Here is a 16370-nt window from a genome sequence, read left to right as displayed (position 1 = left end):
CAATGAAAGTGCACTAACAAAAGTGCAGTGCTTGCTGCAGAACGTGAACTTCAGTGACAGCTGGGTATTCGAGGATTCCGTGTCTGTTCATGTTCATATTTGTACTCTTGCATTTAGTTTGCATTGTCTTATCACAATGTTCTGTTTCTGAAGAACAGCATTGAGGGAAAGCTCAATGTTCTGCTACGATTTACATTTAGTGTCTAATTAACCAACCTGCATTGGCAAACATGATGGCAGCTAGGACAGTGACTGTTTCTGGCAACAGTCGGTAGTCACCGGTTCACTCGCTTTCCTTGCCAACCATCTCCTTCAAATCTAGATGCCCAGTTTGGTGGCCAGAAGCTGCTGTGAGCAATGCTGGCCCCTGCTTGCCAATAGCTTTTGAGCTTGACAACACCAGTGTTGCTTTTATTGCAACTTGGTGTTAGCAGCGCGACTTGCTCTCAAGCCAGCCATGCTGTGCACTCTGCTTCACAATGTGATGTATCGAAGATCAGTAGCTCTGGAGTCTGGAGTGAATACTGCATAATAAAAACAAATGTATGTGTCATAACAAGGACCAAACAGTGAGAACAACGCTGCATACGATGTGATAAAATTTCAGTGGTGCCAAAATTTTCCCACATTTTTCACGAAGTTCTATAGATTTATAACGTTTGTAAACGAGGCACTGGCATTGAAAATTTGTACACAGTCACGTGAAAAAGTCATGTTGGCCGTTTTAACTCCTTGAAGTGGCATATGTGCTGAGCCCAAGGATGTTCAGAAGGGCTTGCGTTCGGGCCAGCTGGTATTTTTTGAAAGATGTGAGTTCGATCTTGGCTTCATAGGGCGATTGTGCTCCGCATGCTACATTTGAAATTATGCATACACAGTCCGACTCACACACATAGTGCCATGCAAATGCTACCTAGACAACTTCGCTTGGTCTTGCCATACTCGTGTACACCACAAAATTCCTTGACCCACTTACCTCTGCTTATGTGCTTTGAAAGTGGAAGCCTGGCAATACTTAACTTCTTTGCTGCAACATTTTATTTGCATAACTTCTTTCGGTTTTGTTTCTTTGACTTGCGGTGCACATTACTACAACCACCTTCTTTTCTGCTGCTTTGTGTATCCGTCCCTTTCTTAACTGTCGTTTCTTCGTTTTACTGAACGAATAATATCAGGGAGTCTGTAGACCACTTTTATTCATTTTGCACTGCTCGGAACTGCTCCAAAGCAGCTCCGTATTTTATTTGCCCATAGAATTTCTGTTGAAAGGACAGTTTTGGCCCGCCCAGCTAGGGTCTGGTCAAAGGTGTTCTGGACAGGCAAATTTAAAAAATTAGCGCAATTTGCACTAGTTGTGCAAGGCAAGAGAAACCATAGAGTTTCATACAACATTACGAAACTACTGAAGAAACAGCAGACCTGGAAGCCCCTATCCCTTCGTCGAAGATCCGGATGTTGCACCTCACATGGATTTATGAACTTGCCGCTGAAAGTTCTCCACACCTGGCAGGCCCGCATCGTTTTGTCCACCGGCTTTCACATCTATCCCAAAGTGGACCGCGTTAGCACGCACTTGAACCCGCATCAACTGGCTTCACAAACTTGGTGTCTTTAGTGCGAACTTGACGTCTGTGCTCCCCGCTTCAGGCACGGACGCATGTGAACTTGCAGGGAAAACAGCACTTGAGAGCGCACAATGAATGGTATGGTAGGCAGAGCGTCCTCAAAAGTCAAGTTGGCCGAAGTCAGGGGCTCCTCGCGAAGTGCACGCTCACGTGTGCTCGGCATTTTTTCTTGATATTTTTTTGTGAGCTCCTTATGTGGCGCAACTCCCAGCGCAAGAATGGACGATGCTGTGCGCTCGCTCATGTGCGCTCGGCTGGGCTGAGTTTTGTGGTAACGCTTGACGGCCGAACTAAGAGCTTAAACAGCTCTGCTATTGAAATACGATGTGTTTCCCTACAGGGTAGCCTATGGTGGCATTGGCTTCGGCCTCAAGGGCCTCTGCCCACCGCGTTCATCGTCCAGCTTCCTGTCATTACTTGTCCGCATTGTAAAATGGAGCGTGAAATTTGGCAGGGCCGAGTAGGTGGCAAAATGGAATGGAATGAGAATGACAGCGATGAAATGCCGATATATGCTGCAGACAACAAAAAGAGGGCGACAGGCAACCAATGTTTCTGCTAAAGCTAACAAATGTGACCTCTGAGACGGTCGGCATGCAAGGTGCAGTTACCACAGTGTGCGAAAGACTGTGAGAAACAAGGCGTGCCCATCGGGCTGGGTGTCTAGGCAGCTATGGAAGCATATGGGGCCCATAAAGAGGGAACCATGCACTTCCATTGACAGCGTCTAAGAAGACTGCGTAATTAGCCCAGTTAAATAAAAGTTGTTTCTCAGGGTCGGTTGACCAGCTCCAACCCGGATCACCAACAACATCTGGTAGACTGGGCGAGGCTGGCCGCCAAAACCCAGGGCTTCCTGGACTAAGGAAATCCCCCACCTGGAGGTCAACCCAACAACATTGACTGCTCAATTAAATGTTTATTCCTCCTCCTCCTCCTCTCTCAGTTCGGTGTTCGCAAGGAAGACGGGATTTCGACTAGGATATGATTATGACGGGATTAAGACATCATGATACATCTCTAGCTGTCTCTTATTTTAGTCCATTTAATCCAGAAATAAATTATCGTGCATAATTTTTGCGTATGTTCAGGTACGGAACCGTCCAACGCAGTGAGAAGAAATTTGCAGACATCGCTACTGACGCCCGCGCCGCCGCAACTGCATGACGTCACATTTATTTTTACTGATAGACAAATGTTTACAGTTTCGCCACTATTTACCAGTAGACCTACTTTTATTATGACATCACATCCGCCTACATTTAGTTTTTTTTTTAGTGCGCATGCGCAGTTTGACACAAGCGACAAGTTTCAATCCGTCTGTTACAATGGCGACAGCTGGGGACGCAACCTACCTGGCTTTGCTGGGTTTAGCCGAAGAGTTTCGCACCATGAGTCCACCAAGCATGAAGAACTGCATTCGCTGTCTTCTGGCAGTGTTCCAGCTCAACCCTGCACCTAGGATTGAAGCGTTGACGCATCTACAGTTGGGTCAAAACCTAATGCTGTACACTAACAACACTGACCTCGCACAGTCGCACCTGGAAAAAGCGGTATGTTTGCTCTGATGTTCTAGACATGCTGAATCTGAAGCCGTGAATAAGTTTCTAGGTCTGTCCTCACTTCTGTTTTAGACCACGTAGAAAATTTTCACGGGATTGACGTCCGAGGATAAGTAAAAAAAAAAATCACTACCGTCAACTTGCACACGAAGTTCCGTGACGCTTTCATGTGCCAATTTGAGCCTTTTTTGTTAGTGCTCCTTAAAGCAACGTGCCCCGTAAAGTAGCCTTTTTGAGAAATGCTTTCTAGTCCGGCTTTTTCACATGCGTCGCTTTCCCCCGCCAATCTTTGCTGTCACACTTGTTTGCCTTACATGTTGCTGTTTTTCTTTTCCAGTGGTACCTCTCGCAGAACGTATCCTTTAAAGCTTGCGCCGTAGAAGATTCTGAGACCTTTGAAAAAAGGCGAACCTCTAAAGCAGCAGGATTTCTTCCTTGACGTTTCTCTCTAGATCGCGGGTTTGGATGACGTGAAGTTCCAAGCAGCTAGCGCTCTAGCCGATCTCTACGAAAGAAGGGTGAATGACTTTTTATTATTGAACTTTTGTTGAACCGCACATTGCTGCATCATGAAACGTAGGAGCCTGCACATCACGGGATGGGTACCATCAGTTGCAGGTGATCCACATAGAGTGATCCACAATCTATGTGGTGATCCACAATCTGACATTCGTTTCCTGCTGGCATGACTGATAAATCGAGGAGATTTGGTGCTGGCCTCAGCTGGGAGTTTATGAAAGTGCGTAATCGATTTTGCGAATGGTCGATGTCGCGAAATTTTAGGCCATGTTTTGCCAGTTATAAAAAGGGGCAACATTGTAGATTTGCCCAACACTGTCATCCCAGGCTGGTCAGATGCTCACTTTGGAAGGTAGTTGGCAGTTACTGGTGTCTACTTCTTCAATCTCATGCATAATTAATTCCGGCTGTGCAATCACTGTGAATTTTTCCACACACATATGCAACCATTTCATTGCAACATCCAGTGAAGGTGAAGGGAGGCTGCATTTGCCAGTACTTTTTTAGTTACACATTTCCTTGGTGTAGTTGACGTATTCGTTCTCCTCAGTGCAGTGATGCCATATAACAGATAGAGCTACAAGAGTGAGTGTCGTCTACTGGTGCACACATTTTGCCTGAGCATTCGCACCTGGTTCAGCCTAGCCCGCACGCAGTTTGTTGTTCGAGCCTCCCTTACAGAGTTGCACAGAATTCACAAATTGAGACATTTCTTGTGTTATACCAACCCCTGTCACTCTATGTGTCCGTTTCATTAAAAATGTGCAGCACTCTTCTAACAATTGTGCCCAGAATGGATCCTTTTGATACCAACAGAATTCAGCTACAAATCCCAAATGCGGATAAATTCATGAGTTCTAGATGTGAGAGAGACTAACCAAATGGGGTTATTGGAGTAGACCTGAGTAATTTGCCCATGTTCCACAATTGACAGGTTTCTCATGAAGTTAAGGAGAATTCACTTTTTGATGGTTATTTGCAGTAATTGTAGCGCTTGACGCATCTAAGTTGCATCAGGTGGTCTCACAGAGTAGTACGGATGGCTCTGTGTGTTTTTCCATGCAACAGCTATGTTTTTGAAGGCATCTCCTGGAGATCTAGTGTATTGCGACTTGCATTTAGGTGGCAATGTAACTTACATTTTTCAGTCATTGTGCTTTGAATTGAAGCTGGTGGTCCGCATAATAAAAGGACCAGGGCAAAACATTATTTCTATCTACCCTGTACGGTTTGCTAGCAAGGTAATGCTAACAGATTTGCTAACAAGGTAATTTCATTGTGGTGCAACAGCACAAACATATGGGACACAGACAGGAAACAAGACGAGTGCTGACTGATTTTTTATTACAGAGTGAAAACACATAAGAGCGGCAATGCACTTCCTATCTGTTCGCACTGTTGCACCACCATGTATCTTTAGTAGCAGTACGAAACCAACCTGGCCTAATTTTTGGCTCTTCCAGGCTCATTTTGCATCACTTTGGTCTTGCAAGAAATTGTGTACTTCTGGCTGCCAAAAAGACGAATCAGTTGAGCTGTAAATTTATTGGTATCTTCTGGGCAGCCAATAATGTTTGTACCACAAGGACATCTAATGTGTTCATCTTGGTAAAAAAAGCCCTTTGATAACAGTGTTAAAGGATGAAAAAAAACATCCTTGTTGTTTGGGTTCATTTTGTTTCAAGATGCATACATACTAACTAGCCCAAATCTTTATTCTGCTGCAGCTAATGCGTATCACAACGAGCTGCTGAGCAAGTCACACTTGCCTGATAGTGTGCCCTACTAATATTGTGCCCTACAGTGCTTACCCATATGGACGGGTATGTGAGGCTGCCTGTGACGCACTCAGTGGTGAGCATTGCCTCGCGAGGAAGGGAATCTGCTGCCTAACAAGTGCTTCTCTTAGAATGCGCCTTCTTCATCACATTAAAAGCCGCATAGCCAGCCTAGATAACTGTTGGTCATTAAGGTTAACAGAGTGGATTCCTGGAGAAGAAGGCAAGCGTGGCATGGGGCGGCAGAAAGTGAGGTGGGCAGATGAGATCAAGAAGTTTGAGGGGATAAATTGGTCGCAGTTAGCACAGGACTGTGTTAATTGGAGATTCATGGGAGAGGCCTTTGCCCTGCAGTGGGTGTAGATGATGATGATGATAGCCGGCCTAGTCAAATAACTCCACCATGTGGCACCCACCCAATGGTTTTTGAGGGTAGCAATGCCGTGGTTCTTCTCTTTGTAATGGAGTCGTTCAGAATGATGGATGAAACTGCATTGCTGGTGTTGCCTTTGTATATACAAATTTATTCTTTTGTGTGTGCCAGTGTGTGTTATGTTTTGAGTGCATTGAGATTGTGCAAGGTGCTGCGTGAAAACCCCTGCTGCTTCTGTGTCCTGCGTGTTGCTCCAACCAGAACCAGGCAGCTCTTGCGAAGCAGATCCTGACCACTGCCATTGAGTGTTCCCGGCACTCGACATTCTGGCACTGCCGGCTCATCTTCCGCATCGTGGTGAGCAACTTTACTCGCTCCGCTTTTTCCGAAATCTTGAAACCAGACAGAGCACCATGTAGGTGCAACAAAAATAAGAAAGCAGCACAGGCTTCTACCATAGTAAATTTAGGCCATTTTGAACAAGATATAGATTCCGCTAATCTGTGAAATGGTATCCACGAGGGATTTATTTTTTTCAAAAACTTGCGTTAATCACTCTGTAACCCTTGGAAATTAATTATCCTATATTTGGAACTCCCTCTAGTGTCCTTCAAATGATGGTTGCAGCATCACTTGTGCTTATTTTGACCTTGAAAAGCCTTGTCAGTGTTCTTGCAATTCCTTTGGTCTGGAGGCTCACCCTGTGGAGGCCCCTTGTGCACACCTGATCTACTTGACTTGGAAGATCCAGCAGTGTGCCTTGCACTTCCTCGCTCAAGACGCGTCGTTGTGCCCCTTTCTCCCTCCCTCTTCTTTACGGCGTGCACGTTGAAACCTTCTCGGGCCTGCAGCTAACTGGTGCCATCACTCCGGTGTCGTTGTCTCGCCTGCAGCAAATGTTTGCCACGGAGCGGGACTACCCCAACGCGTGCAGCTTCCTGAGTGTGGGCGCCGAGTACGCCCACCTGATGGGGGCCCAGTACACGCGGATCCTCTTCCTCCTCAGCGAGGGCATGGTGGGTGCGCCGCCTCTTCTGCCTCCCTCCTCCTCTTTGTGGCGCAGCCCCCTCTCACTCCCCCTGCCTCCGTCCCTGCAGCTGCTGATGGTGGACCGCAAACTGTCCGAGGTGCACCAGGTGCTGAGCCAGGCAGGCCAGCTGGTCGAGGCCTGGCAGGGCTCGGCCCAGCACAAGGAGGCCCTCAAGGTCTTCTTCCTCGTCCTGCAGGTCTGCCACTACCTCTCTGCGGGGCAGGTAAGCGCTTGTCTTTCCTGTGCGCTCCCACGTGCCCATCCGCACCTCTCTCCTCTGCCAGGTGAAGAGCGTCAAGCCGTGCCTGAAGCAGCTCCAGCAGGGCATCCAGACCATCACGTCGCTGCACTCGGACGAGGAGACGGTGCCGTCCAACCCGGGCGACATGTTCCACTGGATGCCCAAGGAGCACATGTGCGTGCTCGTCTACCTGGTAAGCGTGTCCCTGTGCCCTTCTTCCTCCAGACGGGGGGCAGAGTGACTGCAGGGGCCCCTTCCCCCCTCCCCAGGTGACGGTGCTGCACTCGATGCAAGCCGGCTACATGGACAAGGCCCACAAGTACACCGACAAGGCCCTCATGCAGATTGAGAAGCTCAAAAGTGAGCCGCCTGCTCCTTCCCCCCTGCCTAAGAGGGAATGAGGGCCCAGTGTGACCTCCTCCCCTCCTTCTCTTCCCAGTTGTGGACAGCAACCCGATCCTGCACTCCTTCCAGCTGCTGCTGCTCGAGCACATCGCCATGTGCCGCCTCGTCATGGGAAACAAGACCCTGGCCATACAGGAGGTGGGTGGGAAAGGAACACCCCTGGAGGGAGCAGGGCTGCTGCGGTGGCGGTCCCACTGCATGTGTTCCCTGGGAAAAGCGGGCACAGAATGTGCGATATCAGTGTTATATGATCTGACATCATGACACTTACAAGTACCTACTTTGACAATTACTTATTCTTAAGAATGCTGTTGTGGGCTAACCTTAACGTTTCAGCTTTCTAAAAAATCTCTCTTCTTGGCTGTCGCATTGTTTCACGCTACAAATTCTTGCTGGTGGTTCTCACGTAGATCACAAAAATCGCTCCCTGGTTTGGAAGACTACTCTGATCGATGCCCATCTGTTTCCACGTGCAGGCATCGCAAGCCCTGCAGATCTGCCGCCAGGAGCCACGCTTGTTTGCCCGCCACCGGCCGCAGCTGCACACACTCTTGGTGAGGGTCCGTCTCCCAAGGGGTGCGCTGTTCGAGCACCAAGGGCCAGCTCTCGCGTGATGGAGATTATGTGCATAGCAGAATTCGGCCACGTAAAGCGACATTTCTCTCACCAATGTAAGAAAGAAATAAGCTGTAATTGACCAAAGAAGAATTTGCAAAGTAACCTTTTTCTAATATACCTGAACGAAAACGGTCCCTGTTTACCATGCAGAACGGCAAACTGTTGCTTCTGTTATTGTGCATTTGCTGTGGTAGGTGATGCTCCTATACGCGTATGCAGCCTGCAGCCCCCAAATAAAATGCAGGGTTCGCACAGACCCTTGAAATCCTTGAATATCCTGAATTTCTCACAGTTATGGGCTGTGAAAAATTCTTTCTCACAGTTATGGGCTGTGCTGAAACAACTTCTCCTCCTGAGCCATGGGCAGGCCTCAGTGGAAAAAGAGGCTTCAGCGTCAACAAGCAGGTTGCGGTTGAGAATTTGGCAGAGCTGTCGTATATTTCTCAACGAGTTATCTGCGAGGCTGTGAAAATCCATGGCGGCCTGCTGAACGTTCTAATTTCAAAAGAGTTGAAGGCGTCAGTGCGCCAAGCCCGGCATAGGTATGCTGCATACCTAGACGAGCAAAAGAAACAAGCACTGTCACGGCAGGCAACTTCAAAGAGAAAAGAGCTCGAGCAAGAGCTTGATAAGATGCAAGAAAGGAAGTCAAAGCTTCAAAAAACTCTTAAGTGCCCGCTGGAATCCGCGTACCGTTTTTCGGAAGAAGCTGAAGCGAAAAACGACCTCACCTACTTAGTCAAGGCTAACAGCTTCCGTCGAACTGCTAAAGAAAAGGAGCTGGAGATAGTTTCTGTGGAAAAAGAAATCCATGCGAAAACTGCGCTGCTTTCATAAGTCTTGTAAGCAAATAAAATTTTGCTAACACTGATTGAATTTTGCCCATTTTCATCCTTGAAATCCTTGAAAAGTCCTTGAATTTTCAGTCAAATATTCTGTACGAACCCTGAAAATGTTCGAACTCTGCTTAGCAAGAGCAGCAGGCACGATCGACTGTTGCGTTGTCTATTGCGACCTCACATGGTGTGCTGTTGAGAGTTGCTGTAACAGACAGAAGTGCTTTTTCAAGTGGTGCAAGTCGGGGAACACTTGCCATCTTGCCACAATAAAAACTTCAAAAGCGAGTGTTGAACTAACCTGCAGGTGGAATGCACCAACACTGGAGCAGTAACTTGGTTTCATTCCTGGATGCCACCTTTTTTAACAGACAAACAAATCTTGAAGGCTGTTGGCACTCGTGTGGGAATATTTCATTGTTTGTGTTTCGGAGGAGGTAGCACCAGCAATCATGCACAAGTTGCTTACCTGAAATTTGGTTGCTCCAGTCCGAGTCATTCACGAGAAGCCCAGGGCAAAGATATGAAGAATGCAGACATGATACAGTGTGTAGTGTATTCATGCGTAGTTGCTTTAGAGAGAAAGTGTTTATTAATATGAAAATATTTACAGGGCGAAGTTTTGTTGCTTTAGGTGCCAGCAGGGATAGTGATGTTTACGCCATCCAGTGTGCTAGGCTGTTTCCTCTGTGAGGCAGTGGTATGGCTGGAGAAGGTGTGTGCCTGCAGTGTGGCTTAGTTGAAGGACCTTTTCATTTGTGCAGGGCCTGTACGCCATGTCCATGAACTGCATGGAGGCTGCTGAAGCTCAGTTCAACTCGGTTGTAAGGGTGAGTTTGTCAGCGCTCCTTTGGGTTTGCAAACCTTCTGCAAGTTGGGTCTGTCTCTGTCACATACTTTTTCGTGGTGCATGTCATTCTGGGTGCTTGCTTCGTGCAAGAAGAATGTGGGGACAGGAAGGAGACAATGTTGCAACGACACTGCCCTGTCGTCATTTGTTTCCTACACCTGGTTGTTTTTGCTCACCCCTCCCTTCAGGATTTGAAATAATTGTGCAGTGTTTGTGTCGCGCACTTTAGCTTAGAGGGCAGTGATAGCTTTGTTGCTCGGTAGCGTCATATTTTTCTGTACTGGTGTTGCAACAAGCAAGCAGTTGTTCACTTCGTTGAGACAAGACGATCTTGTTTGGTCCTTTCTGTCTGGTCATGTTCATTTTACCGCAGCTGGTTTAGTGCTGCACGGTCCAAGAACATTGCCACTCACTGACCGAGTGAATATGGAGTCTTGCATGCCACTCACAGAGTTCTTGCCAGCATGCATGCTCCGAAGGAGCAAGGAAGTCTGTGAAGTGAAAACGTGATTGCTTGCGCAGAGCATGGCGTCTCCGGAGCTCCGCATCTTGGCCAGCCTCAACCTGGTGATTGTGTACCTGCGGTGCCACCGAGAGAAGGAGCTGCAGGAGCTGCTGGCCCGCCTCAATCCAGAGACCCTGCCCTCGGCGTGAGTCGACTGACCCCACTGGGTGGCGGCGGCCCGGTGCGCGAGCCTATAAACGAGCCGCCATGGCGCGTGCAGGTCCCACAGCCTGCGGGCGGCGGCCTACTACGTGCACGGCTTCAACGCCTTCTTCCAGGCGCGCTACAACGAGGCCAAGCGCTACCTGCGGGAGACGCTCAAGATGGCCAACGCGGAGGACCTCAACCGGCTGACCTCGTGTTCCCTGGTGCTGCTGGGCCACATCTTCTTCTCGCTGGGCAACAGCCGCGAGAGCATGAACATGGTCACGCCGGCCATGCAGCTCGCCTCCAAGATCCCCGACGTGCACGTCCAGCTGTGGGCCTCGGCCCTGCTCAAGGACCTGTACCGGCTGTGCGGCCAGCCCCTGCAGGAGCAGGAGGCCGTCCAGACGCACGCGGGCTTCTCCCAGCTCCTGCTCAAGGACCACTTCCAGGCCTCCCAGCTGCCCGAGCACAACCTCATACAGGTCAGGCCCACTTGGCCCGCTTGCCACGAGAGCGCGTCTTGGCAAGGTGTTTTCGAGCTTACGTTAATACAGCGCAAGTTGAACCCTGTCTGTGAGTGGAACTGAGTATAGTGTCCTTGTGACATTGCAAACTCTTAATGGATTCTGGGGTTGGTGTTGAGGTGAGAAATTCTACTCTCTGTAGTGCCCTGAACACCACAGTTATCAGCTCCCTCGAAGATAAGAAGGGGGGGGGGGGGGGGGGGTACAGCCATTTTTGAATTCTAGAGGTAGTGCATGAAGTTCCAAAAAAAGCCATGCGCTCACAGAATGAGTGCTCATTCCCTGGTGATGTGGGTGGTGCTGAGAAGCATCTAGGAAGCATTGGCTTGCCCAGTCAAGTGTGACCAAAGAAAGTTAGCCCGTTTGTGCTGTCCTGTACCAGAGTGCATGCGAAGCTTTCAACTCCAAATGTGCTTGCTCATGTGTCACTGTTCATGTTCAGCACATGTTCCCCTAAGAGCAACACAGCGTGGTAAAGTGGAAGCTTGAAAACGCTTGTCGACACAATACTTTGTAGTGCTGTTTTCAAGTTAGGGGCTTCAAACTGGCCATTTGCATTGCATTTGTTTTTGCTGTTTGAGCGGAGCGTTTTGTGCAAAATTGCCTTGCAGGTGCTGTAAATTTTGTGCGTTTTGTCTTTTAATTGCAGTGGATCGACGGGGAGCCCCCTGTGATGAACACGGCATCAACCAGTTCTGCAATCCCATAGGTCGTACGTGTTGCTCGTGTGAAGCGTTCAACTGTCAAGACAGGTGCATCAGTTTGGTTGTGTGGGACACTCACAGCTGTCAACGGCTGCTTGGAGCAGTGGTTTTCTCACAAATGCAGAGTGTTCCTTTGCATGTGCGGCTGACTCGTGACGAAGCCTTAAGAGGCTAGCTCATGACAAAGCCATGTGTGTCCATAGAATCATGTAAATATTGCGAAGAAATGCTGTGCGCATGGTCTCATTCGTCTCAACAATGGTGTTTTTTTGCAGTCACCAAACTTTCAAATCAAAGCCGTTTGTTGTAAGGTGGTCATCTTTTTATCATCCTTTGTTCTGTCGTCTGCACCTGTGTGAAGACACGCCAGCTTTTTTGCAACACCTGAAGAGGAGGTTGCTGGCCGCATTGCTTTTCCTGATGGTCAAGTGCAGCGCAAAAATACCGGTGTTGGGGCAACAATCTGCCTACACATACTAATCAATAGCTGGACTTTGCTTCTGTGCACTCGGTCAGACAAAAATGCTTTGTGGCTTTGGCACTCTTCACACACGTGTGGAGGACAGAAGAAAAAATTGGCGCAGCTGGCACCAGTGGTGCAAAGGTAGAGAAACAGCAGAGCTGGCGGCCCCTCTCCCTTCGTCGGAGACTCGGCCGTTGCACCTCACATTTATTTCCGAACTTGCCGCTAAACGTTCTCCATGACTGGCAGGGAAGGATCGTTTTGTCTGCAGGCTTTCACATCTCTCCCAAAGTGGACAACATTAGCAAGCACTGAAGCCTGCAGCTAAGTCCAAAGCCAATGCCCGCACTACAAACCCAAAGGAAATTCTGTACGCCAGGAATGCGATGATAGCTGAATCGGATAGAGGCTGGCTTCATAACACGAGGGACCCAGGTTCGATTCCAACCACGGGAGTTTTTCTTTTCCTTCTTCTTCTTCTTCCTCCAATTGGCTGCACATGTTATTTTTCCTCACCACTGCTAACCCTGTGCCCCTTGGGCCTATGGGGTGTCTCGGTGGTTAGGTGGCTGGTTTCACAGCGTAAAGGTCCTGGGACCTCCCTAACCACATCTTTTTCTTGAGGCTTCGAGGTTTTTTGGCGCGAGGGACAGAAAAGGCTCGGCCTAAACAGCTATGCTGTTAAAATCAAATATGAGCTTGCAAGAAATGGCTACCCTGGAAAAATTATAAATGCTCAGCAACGCCCCACCCACCCTCCCCCCCAACAGCCATGAGGAAAAAAAAGAGTAAGTAGGCCACCATTCGTTATGCAGTCGGTGTAGGCAAGACAGTGTCAAGACTCTTCAGCTATTACAACACCCAAATATGCCATGTGCCTACAAGTAGGCTAAGGCAGCAACCTGTACGTACCAAAAATGCACTAGAACGTGAAAGATACCCCGTGGTAATTAATGAAATTCTGCATAAAACTAAAGAGGTAGCCCAGACAAATGCTAGCCCAATTCAAATTCACGAGACTCGCCAGCTTACTCTCCATTGTGCACAAGTTGTTTACCAAAGTGGTAGTGAACCACACGTGCCACCCCAGATTTCAGGTGGGAACAGGTTGAATCCAGGAAAAGTTACCCGTAAGCAAATCTTATTTTCAATGTCAATAACATGCATTGATTCCACATTCCTAGCACAAAAGACAAATGACTGCAACGAAGAGTTGACGAACACAATGCAGAAGAGCTTGCCGATGAGCAACTACGCTACACCGACGCCTCTGCTATTTGGTAGTTCATGAAACCATGAAATCCACCAGCAATTACAACTAACCAGCTGGGCTGTTGCTGCAGGTAACATTTGTGAAGCACCTGTTAGGTTATAGTCACTTTGTTCAGTGGGGACCACTGCAAGGTCAGGAGATTTGAGACTTCCACAGGGCTCTTCAAACATACACAAAGATGCACAGCCACAATAATTCTTCAAAAGAAAAGAGAGAGAGAGAGAGAGCAAACTTTATTCTCTAAACAGGCCTAGTCGGGGCCGTCGTGCCACAGTCTCATCAGGAGACGGCTGGTCTGTAGTCGTCAGGAGACGGCTGGTCTGTAGAACTCGGAAGTCCGCACTAACACGAAGGCAGTGGGCCCATGTTGTGGCCAAAGAAAAGTGAGAAATTCTGTTTAAGAAGCGCATTAGGTAGTATCCAACTAGCCAGAAAAAAATAATTTCTGTTAGCTAGCTGCATGCACGGAGGATGGTTGCATCTGGTTGTGCTACTCTTGAGTTCACCATGCAGTCTGTACACTGAGAATTGTTTCAAAGACATTGCAGATTATAGTAAGAATGGTGTTTCTTGATGAAAATAGAATATGAAAAATAAAAACTGACTGGCAATTGAACATTTTTGACGGTAAATGTTTTCAATGTAATTTGTTGCCAAGCATTTGTAAACAGCTAATGATTCATTGCGGCATGCAACAATGAAAAAATCAGTGTTGTTATATATATCAAAAACTTTACTTAATTTTATCCAAGAAATAAAATTTTAATGTTAGATTTTCCAGCCAAAAAACAGCTGATGCTTGCTATACTCCCTAATGCAAAATTTGTGCACAGTGTGAACTGCAGTTTTCTTGGTCACGGCGCATAGCTGCTGCGTCATGGGAAGGGATTGCATGATCAGCGAACGCACGACGGCACGTGCCACTCTGCCGTTACATTGCAGCGCGTCGCCGCCGTCGAGCATATGGTTGCAAATCGTGTTTGAACCTCCTGCGCAAATTACACGTAATTCGGATGAACCATGAACGCACAGGAACATCTGGTGAAAGGGTGAGTGGGAGGCAAGGAGACATACTGGGGCTGTCTGATTTACAGTCCTTGGTCCGCAAATAGTCAGCAGGTAGTCCGAGGATTCCCCGAAGCCATAGAGATACACAGGAAAATCGAATGCAGGACTGCTTTTTTGGGTATTTTGCAGTGAGTCGGAGGTTGTAAATTGAAGAGCCCCATTGAGCGGTGGCGACGCGCTGGGAGTGAGTGAGTGAGTGATTTATTGATACAGAAAGTGGAAAAGAAGTGGACTGGGGATATTTTGAACTCATTTGGGGTTCACCAGCATACAACCCAGTCCAGAGGAAGGGGAGAAGGGGAGTGAAAAGGGATAGGTGAGAAAAAATGAGGACAGAGGAAGAGGGAGAGAGAGAAAGAGAGATAAGGAGTGCATAGGGCTGGCCGGCAGGCATTCGGCTACAGCCGTTGTATGAGGTTCGTCTCCTCGAGGAAGGCCAGGAGAAGTCTGAATGCTTCCTGCCGGATGGAGTTGGGGCCTGTCGGGAAAATTAGGTCCATCAGGGTGTCGCTAGGCAGCCCGAAGCTCAGCTCACGGGGCATCGTGCTGGCGGCAGGAGCAGAGCAGGTGCTCCAGGGTCTCCGGTTCTGGGCAGTCAGCACACGTGGGCGATGACCAGCGGCCTTGTCGGTGCAAGCAGGCTGCCACGTTGCAGCAATCGAGTCGCATGCGGAGGAGTATGGAGCGGGCTTCCCTGTTGATGTCGATGCGCTGGGAGATGACGCCATAGGAGTGTGTGCCGCCCTCCCCTCACACCTTCGCCGGATGCTCCTCATCCGTTTTCTTTCTGCCTTGGGTGTCTCGTTCGCTCGCTCAGTTACACGGGCATCGCCTTCACCGCCAAACCACTGTACCGGGCGCCAAAGTGCTGCGCTCTATAAATTAATCCTTTAAGGGTCATGTGGATCGTTTCACTACACAACTGCATTTTGATTAACAGATTGGGTCGATCAAATATTTATCAAAATTTGAAATTACACAGTTGTAGAACAGGCAGAAATGGGATGACTGTAGCTTCTCGGAAGGCAGGAATTTCTTGAATCTGAGACTTAATGGTTGTGGAATGAAGTCAAACGAAAGCGTGGAGCGTTATTGCTGTTGCACGAGCCCAATGCTGCCCATGTACGCGAGGCAGTGCGTTGAAATCCAGTGCTGGAGGAAGACAAGCAAGGCTCGAAGGATGTGCTCCATCAACCATTTGCTTCCAATTTCAGCCAGATGTGACGGTACAGAAAAATGAAAATGCTCACGTGAAATGTGCAATCAAAATAACAAAAGTTCGCTTGCTTCCTCATGCAAAAAAATAAAAAATTGCATGTACAATTTCAACCAATACTACAGACATACAATGGTTAGGCTGTAACCTCTAGTTCCTCGAGGAAAATTCTTTTCAGCATCCCAGTTGCGGTGGCCGCTTTTCTGATGGAAGCAAAAACGCCTGTGCGTTTGAGGTTTCAGCGCATGTTAATGATTCCAGGTAGTCAAAATTAATCTGGAGCCCTCGCCTACGGCGCACCTCATCGCCTGTGAAGTGTTGGTGTGTTAAACCTCATAATCAATCAATCGAAATTCTTTTCAGCTATGGCCTTTGCGGTGTGTTTACTGCTGATTTGTTGAGCTGTGGAAGAGCTCAGCATTTTCTGTAGTTCATACACATGCTGTGAAGGTACATGTAATGAGGGACAGCCCACACCCCACCACTTTTTTTTTTCGCTAGCAGTCACCTTTGTAACCCTTGCGAAAGGCTCTACATGTCTCCAGCATTTAGCACTCCACGAACCCTTTAGTGGGCCGTACTGCACCTCAAAGCATGTGCAGTAAGCCGTGTGTAGGAAACACACTAGTTCGG

At 48.2% G+C, this 16370-nt stretch overlaps 1 protein-coding gene across 1 annotated transcript; it reads left to right on the top strand.

Annotated features, from left to right (window-relative positions):
- Positions 1-2907: 2907 nt before the first annotated feature.
- On the top strand, positions 2908-12022 carry Mau2 (Mau2 sister chromatid cohesion factor). Its single transcript, XM_077700325.1, has 14 exons — positions 2908-3178; positions 3525-3542; positions 3640-3705; positions 6119-6214; positions 6751-6873; positions 6955-7110; positions 7172-7321; positions 7398-7488; positions 7568-7671; positions 8010-8087; positions 9752-9817; positions 10360-10487; positions 10563-10971; positions 11663-12022. The coding sequence occupies exons 1-14, from the start codon at positions 2909-2911 to the stop codon at positions 11720-11722; spliced, it is 1815 nt and encodes a 604-aa protein (XP_077556451.1). The 5' UTR covers position 2908; the 3' UTR covers positions 11723-12022.
- The last annotated feature ends 4348 nt before the right edge of the window (positions 12023-16370 follow it).

The sequence above is a fragment of the Haemaphysalis longicornis genome, unplaced genomic scaffold (genome assembly GCF_048455015.1).
Source record: "Haemaphysalis longicornis isolate Haplotype H1 unplaced genomic scaffold, Haemaphysalis longicornis Haplotype H1 scaffold_2, whole genome shotgun sequence".
Lineage (NCBI taxonomy): Eukaryota > Metazoa > Arthropoda > Arachnida > Ixodida > Ixodidae > Haemaphysalis > Haemaphysalis longicornis.
The sequence above is the reverse complement of the archived record's forward strand: the minus strand, read 5'-3'. Positions and strand labels throughout refer to the sequence as shown.

Coding starts and splice junctions, on each gene's coding strand:
- Mau2 (XM_077700325.1), top strand. CDS start 2,909: ATGCGCAGTTTGACACAAGCGACAAGTTTCAATCCGTCTGTTACAATG. Junction 7,322..7,397: donor TGTGCGTGCTCGTCTACCTG/GTAAGCGTGTCC, acceptor CCCCCTCCCCAG/GTGACGGTGCTGCACTCGAT. Junction 9,818..10,359: donor AGTTCAACTCGGTTGTAAGG/GTGAGTTTGTCA, acceptor TTGCTTGCGCAG/AGCATGGCGTCTCCGGAGCT.